Source organism: Halictus rubicundus, chromosome 1 (assembly GCF_050948215.1).
Source record: "Halictus rubicundus isolate RS-2024b chromosome 1, iyHalRubi1_principal, whole genome shotgun sequence".
Taxonomy (NCBI): domain Eukaryota; kingdom Metazoa; phylum Arthropoda; class Insecta; order Hymenoptera; family Halictidae; genus Halictus; species Halictus rubicundus.
This window is the reverse complement of record NC_135149.1, coordinates 1,813,672-1,824,520: the sequence shown is the minus strand read 5'-3', so window position 1 is coordinate 1,824,520 and position 10,849 is coordinate 1,813,672. Positions and strand designations below refer to the sequence as shown.

Here is a 10,849-nt window from a genome sequence, read left to right as displayed (position 1 = left end):
TCTGAAAACCCGCCCAGCTCGTTGCTCGATCATAGGCTGCAACACCCCAAGGAATGCTCCGTCCCTGTCCCTCCGTCCTATGCCGTTCGCTCGTCTTTCCTCCGCGCAGGCCACCTTTCTCTCCCTTTTATTTCCTCTCATTCAATTGGGACCGAGGCGACACGGCGACGGCAAAAGTGCAGGCGAACAACCACCGGCCTCTTCCTTCTTTGACACTTCTCATCGATCCTCTCTCCTTTTCCAACAATCTTTCTCCGACATGCCATTTCTACTCTAACTGTGCACTCCGATCCAGTTAATTTAGAAAACACACCGATCACCTCGTCAACCCCTGCAATCTTCCAGAGGGTGGTTTCCTAAACCCCCAAAATCCACACTAGTGAAATTTTCAAGTATCCCAAAGTAACTAATCCCAATTTGGAATTTGTCTGATCTCCCACAGCCGAGAACTTCGTTGTAAAACGGAAAACTCACCACCCACCCCTCAAATTTCGTCACCGCTTATTAAAAAAATATTTGCTTAGAAATATCCGGCGAAAGGTGAAAGCTGGCGGTGAAGTGCATTGAAAAGATTCCCGCGACGCAGGGGTGAGTTGCATCGGAGGGTTGAGTCTGTTGTGTGAGAGAGAGAGAGAGAGAGAGAGAGAGAGAGAGAGAGAGAGAGAGAGAGAGAGAGAGAGAGCGGGAGATCGGTCGACGAATAAGGCAACGAATGAATACCGAGTATGGATTCGTCAGCAGCCAATCGGCGTGCAGAATGTCCTCCCTCGTTTGCAGGAGCCACGCCAATCGTGGGCGTCCGTCGGCAACCCCTCTAGGTTTTGTCGAGGAGGGGTGGCGGAGCAGAGACGACGCCGTTGCCTGGCTTCGAGGGCTCTACCTGGCTGGCTGATAAAGACAGACAGACTTCTGTCTTCCGTGGCGGATCATGCTAGCTTTGCTAGGCTGACGACCCCGTAGCAACCACACTTCCACCTTTGCATCCACTTTCATTCACTTACAACCACTTTCCACTGACGCCAATGCTCCGACGCCTTTTCTTAGATTACCAAGCCTGTTTCCTACCCTCTCGCCGCGTCTACTGTGATTAACGGATTACCGGGCTCGCGGGCCCGTGCGGACAGTCCATGGATTTCTTTGCACGCCCCTGGCTCGCAGGAAATTGGGGTGATTAGGCGATGTGTTCATTTTTCGTCTGTGAATCTCAGTTTGTTGGTGGTTTTGTTGACCTTTCTCACTATGAAGGTTCGAACGCGGCCGGATTTCTTTGCAGCCGCGTAGGACTCGAAATTAAATTGTTAAGGGATCGTTAGGCAGCAGTCTTTTTATTTTATAAATTTAGACTTTGCCTGCCTTCCTGTGACTTCGCGAATTTTGGAAGACGCAAAATATGTTCTGAGTGTTGATAGTTTTACTGTTTCAAGTGTTGCCTATCCGTTTCTGTGATAAATGCATAAAATAAGTAGCTGCAATTTGGCACAGTGTAAAGATTCAGAGAGTGGTATAGCATCGATATATTACTTTCGAAAATGTTTATTTTGCCTAAAGATCCGCAGTCTGTTCATGGTAATCATCAAGAAGTAAAAATTAGTTACTTATGCGAGAAATAGTGTGATATCGAAGAGGACAACGATCTCTTGGGGCAGTGCCGAGTACCCGGTATTTAGAAAAGAATCGGCCCGGTATAATTGGTCGTGGCGAATGCGTTCGGTCGGCGATAATGAGTCCATTTCCTCTGTCCCTATGGTCATATCGCCCCGTCGCGCAATAAAACAACCCCGGTAGCATTGTAAGGAGAGCGTTTTGGCACACCCCTCCGTCGGATGCTGCCGGGCGGCTGCTCTCCGCTCGAAATATACGCCGTCTCTCCAGAGACGAGGGACATATTGTTTGGTTCAGTAATTCCTCGCGTTATTTCCCGTGTTTGCTTTTTATCATTGTAAACTGATATATTGTCCGGGGCAACTCCCCCTTGGAGTAGCGTCCTGGAAAGAGGACTGCACGTAGGGAAGCTGGCTGGACAGGAGAGACGCGGAAACCAACGGGCAAAACGATCCACGAGTTTAACTTCGTCTGCCTTGCCGGCGGAAAACTAGATTACTCGCCGACGCTATGCCTTGTTCGCGTCGCAAATACACGTCAACGCCGCTGGCAAACAATAAAAGCGTGCAGGGCCCGCGAGGAATTCAAATTGATCGCCCGAAGAAGCAGGAGACCTCGCGCGCCATTTTTAAAAAGGCTCGCTTAAATTTCCAGAGGAAAATTGGTGCACTACAGACTAGCATTTCTTTCTCGAGAGATCGATTCACAGCTTGAAAAAGTAAGAGGAACCGAGATAGGTATAGTCCGTCGTTTTTGTCTTATCTTTTCAAATCTTGTTGGATTGTTGAGATTCTGACGATTGAAACGAGTCCAAACATGACGTACATCGGTCTACTTTCACAAAATTCGTATATAGCTATCATGCGTGTGTAGTTAATTTTTTTTTACATTAAGTATAAAATTTTTCTGATTTATGTTGTGTTTGGACTCGTTTTAATCAGAGAAATCTCAGTAATTCACTAGTACTATGTTTGAACGGGTAAGATAAAAATGATTGAATTTGACATTTTCTTTATCACGCTACTCCTTTTAATAAGACTCTGCTGAGCTCGATGCGCTAAGTGGTAGGGGAAGAGTGAGGAAATTGAAGTGTTGCAGTTTCGGTAGAATTTAAGCGAGCACCACCGTATTTGCGGATTTTAATAGCGACCTCGCTGTTCGCAAAATTAATTTCCCCGGTGCGCTGTTTATTTTTGTTTATCGATGATTGGCTAAATATTGCAACGCGCGAGTCGCGTTCTCATTGGTCGGTTCAGTGGTTTTTCGGTTGAACCGTCGAATAAAACATTGTTTCACTTGTTGGCAGCCTCCGCACCATGCGAATCTATTTTACACGCGACTGAAAGTTGCGCCGGCTTTCTGCGAGAGCCCGTCTCTCCCATCAATCTGCCCCCAGACCGGTATAAAAATATTTCGACGGGCAAAAACGTGTGTCCGAATTGAAAATTTTCCCTTTGTTCGTCGAGTACATGCGTATGACACTGCGTCGCGCGCGTTCGTCACATGACACGGCACGTGTGCCAACGCCAAACTCGTCTCGCGGTGCAAACAATGAATTAAGCTTTATTTCCATGACACTCCAGACCCGTCCAATATAAGATTCGCAAATAAACGCCCGCATCCCTTTAAGAAGTTAATCCATTCTTCGACCCTGGAATAAAAGCACCGTACACTTCCGTGGGGCCCCTAACAGCTTCGATTTATAAACGCAGAAATAAATTGGAGTCGAACTGTTAGCAGAATAATAAGCTGAATATTTCTAAACTTTAAGTTCAGACATTGGTAAGTTAGAAATTGCTTGAATAATATCCCCTCTGATTGGTATAATAAAATAAGTACTGTGTGTGTCGTTGTAGGATGTTATTTGTGTTCTAATCACTGTAGCAAAGCTTTCAGTATATTTCCGACTTTTTATTACTGAACAATCGTTTATTGAACCGGTTAAAAACATTCCACAAAGTTCGCAGACCACTCGTTGGTAAAATTAAAAGTAGTGTAACATTTTGTATTTAATGTTCGACTCCTTGTTAAGAGACTCGCATAATTCATAGCAGCATGGCATAAATTGGTTCAAAAACTTCTAAAACAAATCGCAGGGTCCTGCGTCCTCTTCCTCAGACTTGAATCTTCATCTTCTTTCAGGAAATTTGACAAAAATTCATTTGATAAACTGGTTCAATGAAACTGGTTCAAATACATCCCTTTCTTTAAAATGTGTCTACTACGAGAGAGGCTGATAACATTGAATGTACCGTAACAAGTTATCAAAGAATACCTAGCTGCACAGGTATAGTAAAATTCGAATAAAGCTCATAGACCCGTCCCTTCGTTAAAATTGATAAAACTGCCGAATGGCGATAGACTAAGGAGCAAGAATCAATTGTATATCTCGAGAATCAATGCTGTGATCGGCCAAGGAAGTGAATCGGGTATCGATAAAAAGCGAGTGTATCCATGGTCTCCAATTACTCGTGTGTGCCGTTGTAAACGGAAGCAGCACTCGGTACAGAAAAATACTCGCCGTTTCAAAGGGAAGAGCGTCACGTTACCTCGAGGGACGGAGAGAGGGCGTAGGATGACTAAAAATTGGTACCCTCTTGCTCGCGGGTGCCTCTTGGTGGGTAGTACTCATGTAAGCAGTGACTAGTGAGGTAAACTCGAGTGTCTGAGGAAGGGTGAAAGGGGTGGTGAGGTATAGGGGGTTGTAGGGTAGGAGAAGGGTGAGGAGAGTAGTCGTCGGTCTGACGGGTGTAAGGAAGGAAGGAGAGAGTATAGTTGAACCTGGTAGATGTTGCCCTGCGGGGGTGGGAGAGAGAGAGAGAGAGAGAGAGAGAGAGAGAGAGAGAGAGAGAGAGAGAGTGAGGGAGGAGGTGGTTTTTCCTCGGTCTGAGCATTCCGTAGACGATAGCGGCTTGGCTCACTTGGTCTTGGTTCGCATGCGGCTTATACGCCTCTGTACATCGTCTACACGGATAGAAATCGTTCTCTCTTCTCCGTTCTCTCTTCCTCCGTGATCCAGGCTGCCCTCTTCCCTCTGGCTCCCTTTTCTTCGTCCTCCGCGTCCTCTTTCCTCTCCTTTCTCTCTCTCTCTCCGTCACTCTTTCTCCCTCTCCCTCCCTCCCTCTCTCTCTCTCTCTCTCTCTCTCTCTTTCTCTCTCTCTCTCTCTCTTTCTTTCTCTCGTTCCCAGCTTTTGCCGGGCGTGTACACGCGGCCCACCGGCAAGAAGTAGACAATTCACAATTAGCAAACACAAACAGAAGTACGAGTGGCTTCAAGTTGCTTGGGACGCGGTGGCAACGGGCTTAGCCGGAAGCAAACGGTGGGGTAGGGACTTCTGGGATGCGAAGCGACTAGCTTGGCAGTCCCTGAGCGTCAGCCTCCGCTCCAGAATATGTACTCGTCTCAACTCTCCCGGCCCGACAGAGACCGGCGAAGGCGCGTGTATGCTCGGGAGATAACGGGTGTGCGATCCGTCGCCCGACACTTTTCACGTTTTCACGCCGGTGATCCTCCATTTACAGTCCCGTCTGTCTTATTCCCTCCAAACCCTGCAACAATCACGTTTCTATTCTACTAAAGTTACCGCGAACCTTACTCGAACTTCTGCGAACGTTCACTCATACATCGGCTCGTCGAACCTCATCTAGTTCTTATAAATGGCGTTGAACGGAAATCCATTTTATTAATTTTACCGAGTTAAGGAAAATATAATGCTATTAAATTCTAATATTAATTCTTCGCCACTCTGACGCACTGATTAATTGAACTCCCGTCACCTATTGAACAAGAACAAAACGATTTGTTATTGCTAGACTATGGATCTTCATGCAAATTCTTAATTTCATGGCTTATTTTGTGAAAATCAACAAGAGGAACAAATTCGATTTATCATGTAGAAAATTTCTTATGGAAAGCAATCTACGAATGCATAAAAAGACATGCACTCTAAGTCCGTCCAAGGCGCAGCAAAGGTAATTAAAGCGAGTTGGCTCGCTGTCAATATTCCGGTGGCTATTAAGCGACGTCTGGAGGGTCGTCTTCACCTCCAGCTGATCAGTCGAACGTATTTTTCGGTACTACCCGGTATATGCGCGCATCGGGCTCTCACCGTTGCGTTGGAACACTTGAAGCCCCAACCAGTTACGGCAACAATAGGCTTTGTCTTCGCGCCGTCGGCGCTCGCAAATTGGTAGAAATCTTGATTAAAGGTGCAATTCCGCTGCTGCCTACGGACAAATATGAATTGCACCCCCAATGCTCCCGCCGCCCTCCCTCGCTCGCCCCTACGCCGCCTACGCCCACTCTCCTCTTTCTATCGTTCCGACAAATGAAAATGGAAAAAACGTGTTGTGGTGTACTTCTTACGGCGCGACAAGTCCGCAGCTTTTCGAGGATCAGGACTGGGCCACTCCTTTGAAATTGGTTGCTGTCTCTGTGCGCCAGCGTTAAAAGTTATTGCTGTTCGTGAATAAGGCATGGCATCACGCCGGGATAAATTATTGAGTCCGTTAGAAACACAAATCTTGCGGTTCCCGAACAACTTGCATGGATGCACCTATGCAAATCAGTGCAAAACAATTTCGGGATCGCAGTTCGTCTCGATCGCAGTTCAAATTAATTGCTGAGTGCTCTTAGAGCTTTGCAATTTTTTTCCTCGTTTTCAGACCTATCCTCGTCTATAGTCCACTTAAAAATAATTGCAATCGGATCTTAGAACTATGCAATCTTAACTTAGTATTTGCTTAATTTTAAGCACCATGAAGCTTCAAAAAAATTGATACCGCGTCATTTATGCCTAATTTCAGTTTACAGTCCATTTTAAATTAATTTAAAAATATCATTAGAACTGTGCAATCGTATTTTATTACATTTGCTTAATTATAAGTATCTCGAGGCTCTAAAGTACAGTTGATCTAGTAACTCAGCATCCATGCCAATTTTAATTAATTTCAAATTAATTGCAAAGGGTCCTCGGAACTTCGTAGTCCTGCTTTCTTGGACCTGCTTCATTTTGGACACTTGAAGCCACCGAAATAGTTCACACAGTCAGACGCGAAGTTCCGGTCCAATTTGTTGTTCGCAAGATTCCACTTACTTTTGGAGTAATGTGCTTACGCCAGGACAGGGCAGAAGTGTTGTTGCTTATAACTTCGTCAGGAGCTCATTCCAGGATTCTAATAATAAATCATTCCTCCCGAGTTTCGTTTCCGTCGCCATCCATTTCATTTCATTCGATCCACATTAAGAAGGTCCATTTATTCGACGAACGTGTCGACGTTCGATTTCGTTTGCGGTTCCCGAAGATAATCCGATTGCGAGATTACATGGCGATTCTGGTCGATGGAGCATGATCCCGTCGACGGGAAAGGGAGAAACGGCAAGACTGCGTATAGAAATGGAATAATAACGCGTTGTGTATGACAGATGCGACAGGAGCATTCTCGATAATCCGCCAGACGCGTGCCCTTCGATGGCACACGCCGAAAATGGATGATCGCGTGACCACGCGAAATTGCTAATTAACCCTTCAATGTGTTTTCTTTTATTTCATATTACTTTTATTTAAAGTCATCTTCGATGTAAGCACAGAAAGGGTTAATGTTCGCCGTTTGTTTAGAGTGATGCCTTAAACGTTTTTCTGCTTATCTCTGTTTAGATTGATTCCGATATTTCGTTTTTCATCCCTCGATCGAGAGTCGAAGATTGAACGGTCCTAATCTCTTGGCAGGATCGTGTCTCCTGCGCACGCAACCATAATCCCCGAAGGCTTCCACGCGCTCATGCTCATCCCGTGCAGAACACACATCACAAAACTGAGTCAATTTACATAACGATAATTGAGATGTACATGAAAGCACGGTCTCGGATCGCGTGGTATACCATCTGTAAACGGGCTTCGAATTTCCAAAAGCGTTTGCCATACACCCTCTAGCTGTGTACCAACTGATTGCTGGTGGACACTTCTTGGTCGAAGCAAATTGATTTTCGAAATGCGTAATATCAGAACCGATGTTTCATAACATCCCTCTGCATGTTGTACAGCGGAAAGGATCAGTCAGATAGATCGTCTGTATGAAGTGAAAATGAAAAATATTTTGCTCCATTTTTTTCTGGAGATACAATTAATTTTTTATTAATATCCTCAACCTCCGGTTGCAACCCTGTTGCGAACTTGGAGATTGCATCAGTGTGGCCATCTACCGACGATGGAAAGGAAGTAACTTCCGACCTTACATAGGGTACAGACACGGTGTAAAAGCACAGACGAGGTATAGAATTAAAAGCACAGGCGAGGACCTCGACTGTGGTTAAACATTCGTAGTAGAAATGAAATGTACAAAATACTCGATACTCGTCGACCATGAGAAGGGGGCGCATTATGTATTTTCTCGTTTCTAGGTCGGTAAGATAATTTTGGGCTACGGTAGCTTTTTAGACTTTAACTTATTTTATTTAACTAATTTGATCTATTTGAAATCTAACTTAGACTAACTTAAGTCTTAATACTTCAAGATTAATTTCCCTCGATGGACGTCTTCCTCCTTCAGCTTCATATCATTATCGAAAGTCTATGGATTTATAACTAAAACCCACAGAATGTTAACCAACTTTACGTATCTAATTTCATTTATTTAAAATCTACCTTAAATCTAAACGTAAACGTAACTTAAGTTTAACTACTGCAATATTGATTTCCTTCGACAGACGTCTTCTTCCTTGAGCTTGAATTATTGATACACTATCGAAATAGAATGGATCTGTAATGAAAATGACATAGAATTTTAACCAACTTTGTATAACTAATTTAATCTAATTTAAATGTAACTTAAATCTAACTTAAGTCTAACTATTTTGATATTGATTTCCCTCGATAGACGTCTGCTTTCTTGAGCTTAAACTATTGATGTCGGTATTTGAAGTTGACTATTTTATGATCAAACAATACCTAATAGTAAATTTTGCGATGTTTAAAATTACAAAAACTAATTAGTATTCTTTAAGGAACCCTGATAGTTGTGCACGACAGGTAAGCATTTATGGTTGCATTGCATAAGGGTTCAGTTTAGTTCCTGTTTTCGCCACTAGATGTTTATAGCGTTGCTGCGTCACTCATTGTGCATCATTTCGTGCAGGAAGTGAATCTGTGAGAGCTCCAGGGGGTAAGTTTTACATAACTGCATAATTACATTAATGTCAAAAATATATATTTCCTTAGTATGTAGATCTTCTACCTATATCTTCTTCATGTCAACTATTCTATACATTTTAAGTTCCAATGTTTGATAGTCCAATATGTCTGAACAAATCGTATGACTTTCAGATTTATTGTTAAGCGGGCAACAATTCCCAATGACTTCCATGGACAGCTCGTTGCCATGTCTCCTTACCGGATTCATATTCTACGTGTTTGGCTTAAAGTGGTGCTATGATTATGCCAAGTATTGGGTTTCCCTGCGACCCAGGGACGATTCGAACACAAAGGGGTTAAGGTTGCTGGAGAAATGTGATAGATTATTGCATAACCACCCCATAGAGGGAAGCTTGAAGCTGATAGCAACTGCTATTGGCCTAGCTGGCACAATCACAGGGGAAATGCCACAAGTTGGGACCGTGTCCCCAAAAGTTGTGCTAGCTACAATCTATCTGTTCTTCGCATTCTCAGGTCTAGTCGATGTTCTGAATTTCTACTTTCCGCACAACGTGAGTGAGGGATTGGTCAAAATGGCACTGGCTCAGAGCTTCTTCATAGAAGGATTCTTCTTCCTCTGGGGTAGTTTGGGTAGCCACGCTATAGTCAATTTAATATTAGCATTCATAGTGTGGACAACATCGGTAGCCATTATTTTGGAGCTTGTGTGGCCAGAATTAAAGCTGCTGAGAGCCTGTACCACATTGATTCATGGTAGCTGGATAGCACACATGATACGTGTCTATCCTGCGATTTCAATGCTACCAGAAGGTGTTGCTCTGGTATTCTCATGGCATGTTGCTGCTGCATCAGCAGTGACATTGTCCATGGTAGTGATCACAAGAAGTTGTGCACCAAGACTGATGATGGATGGACCACCAGAGATACCAATTTACGACTATTGTCAAGAACCCAGCCAGAGAATGTGAACATCTCTGTTGAAAGTATCAAATGCAATAGGCTTCGCGCGAAATATAACGTTTACCCCATGACGCGGGAAGCCAACGATCTTAGAGAAGCATTTTACTGGTAGTGTAGAGCCAAATAATCAAAATGCACAAACCAAATTTAACTTTTACACTGTCAGTATTTTTTGACTTAATATTTATAACAATATTTCGTTTTGTACTACAACGAACGACTATTTTATACTGCCCCAATTATGCGGATACTATAGCAATAAGCGATTTTATAACGCCCTGATACTGTAGTTGGAATACTCATTAGGACTTAAGAGGTGCCTTATATATTATGATATTATTGCTCACTTATTTATTCATAGTAACCCTGTCGTTTGTAATAAGTTTTTCTACTTCCACACCGTAACTACGTGCCAAAATAGTTCTCATAACCATTGTACATATGTCATTTTAATAAACGCATTAGCAACCCGTAAATAATTACGTCTTCTTGCAAAATTGCTACGATACTTTGTGAATATTACTTATTAGGATTAGGACTAACAGGAAAATTATAGTCTACTAATAGTACATAAACACCTATATTTCTAGCTCTGCACAAATCCAATATCCTTATTGATTTAATATAAAATTAATTATCTAATCCACAAGTAGTTGCACCAGTCGATTCGTCGCAGAAAGTAAGGTGAATTCAAATGATCGACATGAAACGCACTCTGGCGATCATTATGCGAATTGTGCCAAGGCCGAAACGCGGCGATTTCAAACCTACTTCCTACATTCCTCTCATGAAACATAAATACAATGTAATCTGATACTGCTAAATTATATGAGAGTAATTGTTTCTTTTTTATCAAAGGTTATACACTTTCAAAATCAAGATCAAGATATATTGAAAAGTATTCCATACGTATTCACGATAAAACGGTAGCAGAAACTGTTAGGAAAATTTACAGAAACACTATCGGGAGTATTTTTAATGATTTATTATACATTTTATTATTCAGTGAATTGATTAACATGAATAAGTCAAACGTATGCCAAATGAAGTGCAATAAATTCACAAGAAACATTTGCCATTTTTTGTTTTTATTTTTATATCATGCAAAATAGTTTTTATTATGCACGGCTTGAGGA

The 10,849-nt window shown here is 42.8% G+C and overlaps 1 protein-coding gene across 1 annotated transcript; it reads left to right on the top strand.

The window, feature by feature from the left end:
• Positions 1-8,691: 8,691 nt before the first annotated feature.
• On the top strand, positions 8,692-10,211 carry LOC143359706 (transmembrane protein 45B). Its single transcript, XM_076798274.1, has 2 exons — positions 8,692-8,763; positions 8,925-10,211. The coding sequence occupies exon 2, from the start codon at positions 8,954-8,956 to the stop codon at positions 9,719-9,721; it is 768 nt and encodes a 255-aa protein (XP_076654389.1). The 5' UTR covers positions 8,692-8,763; positions 8,925-8,953; the 3' UTR covers positions 9,722-10,211.
• The last annotated feature ends 638 nt before the right edge of the window (positions 10,212-10,849 follow it).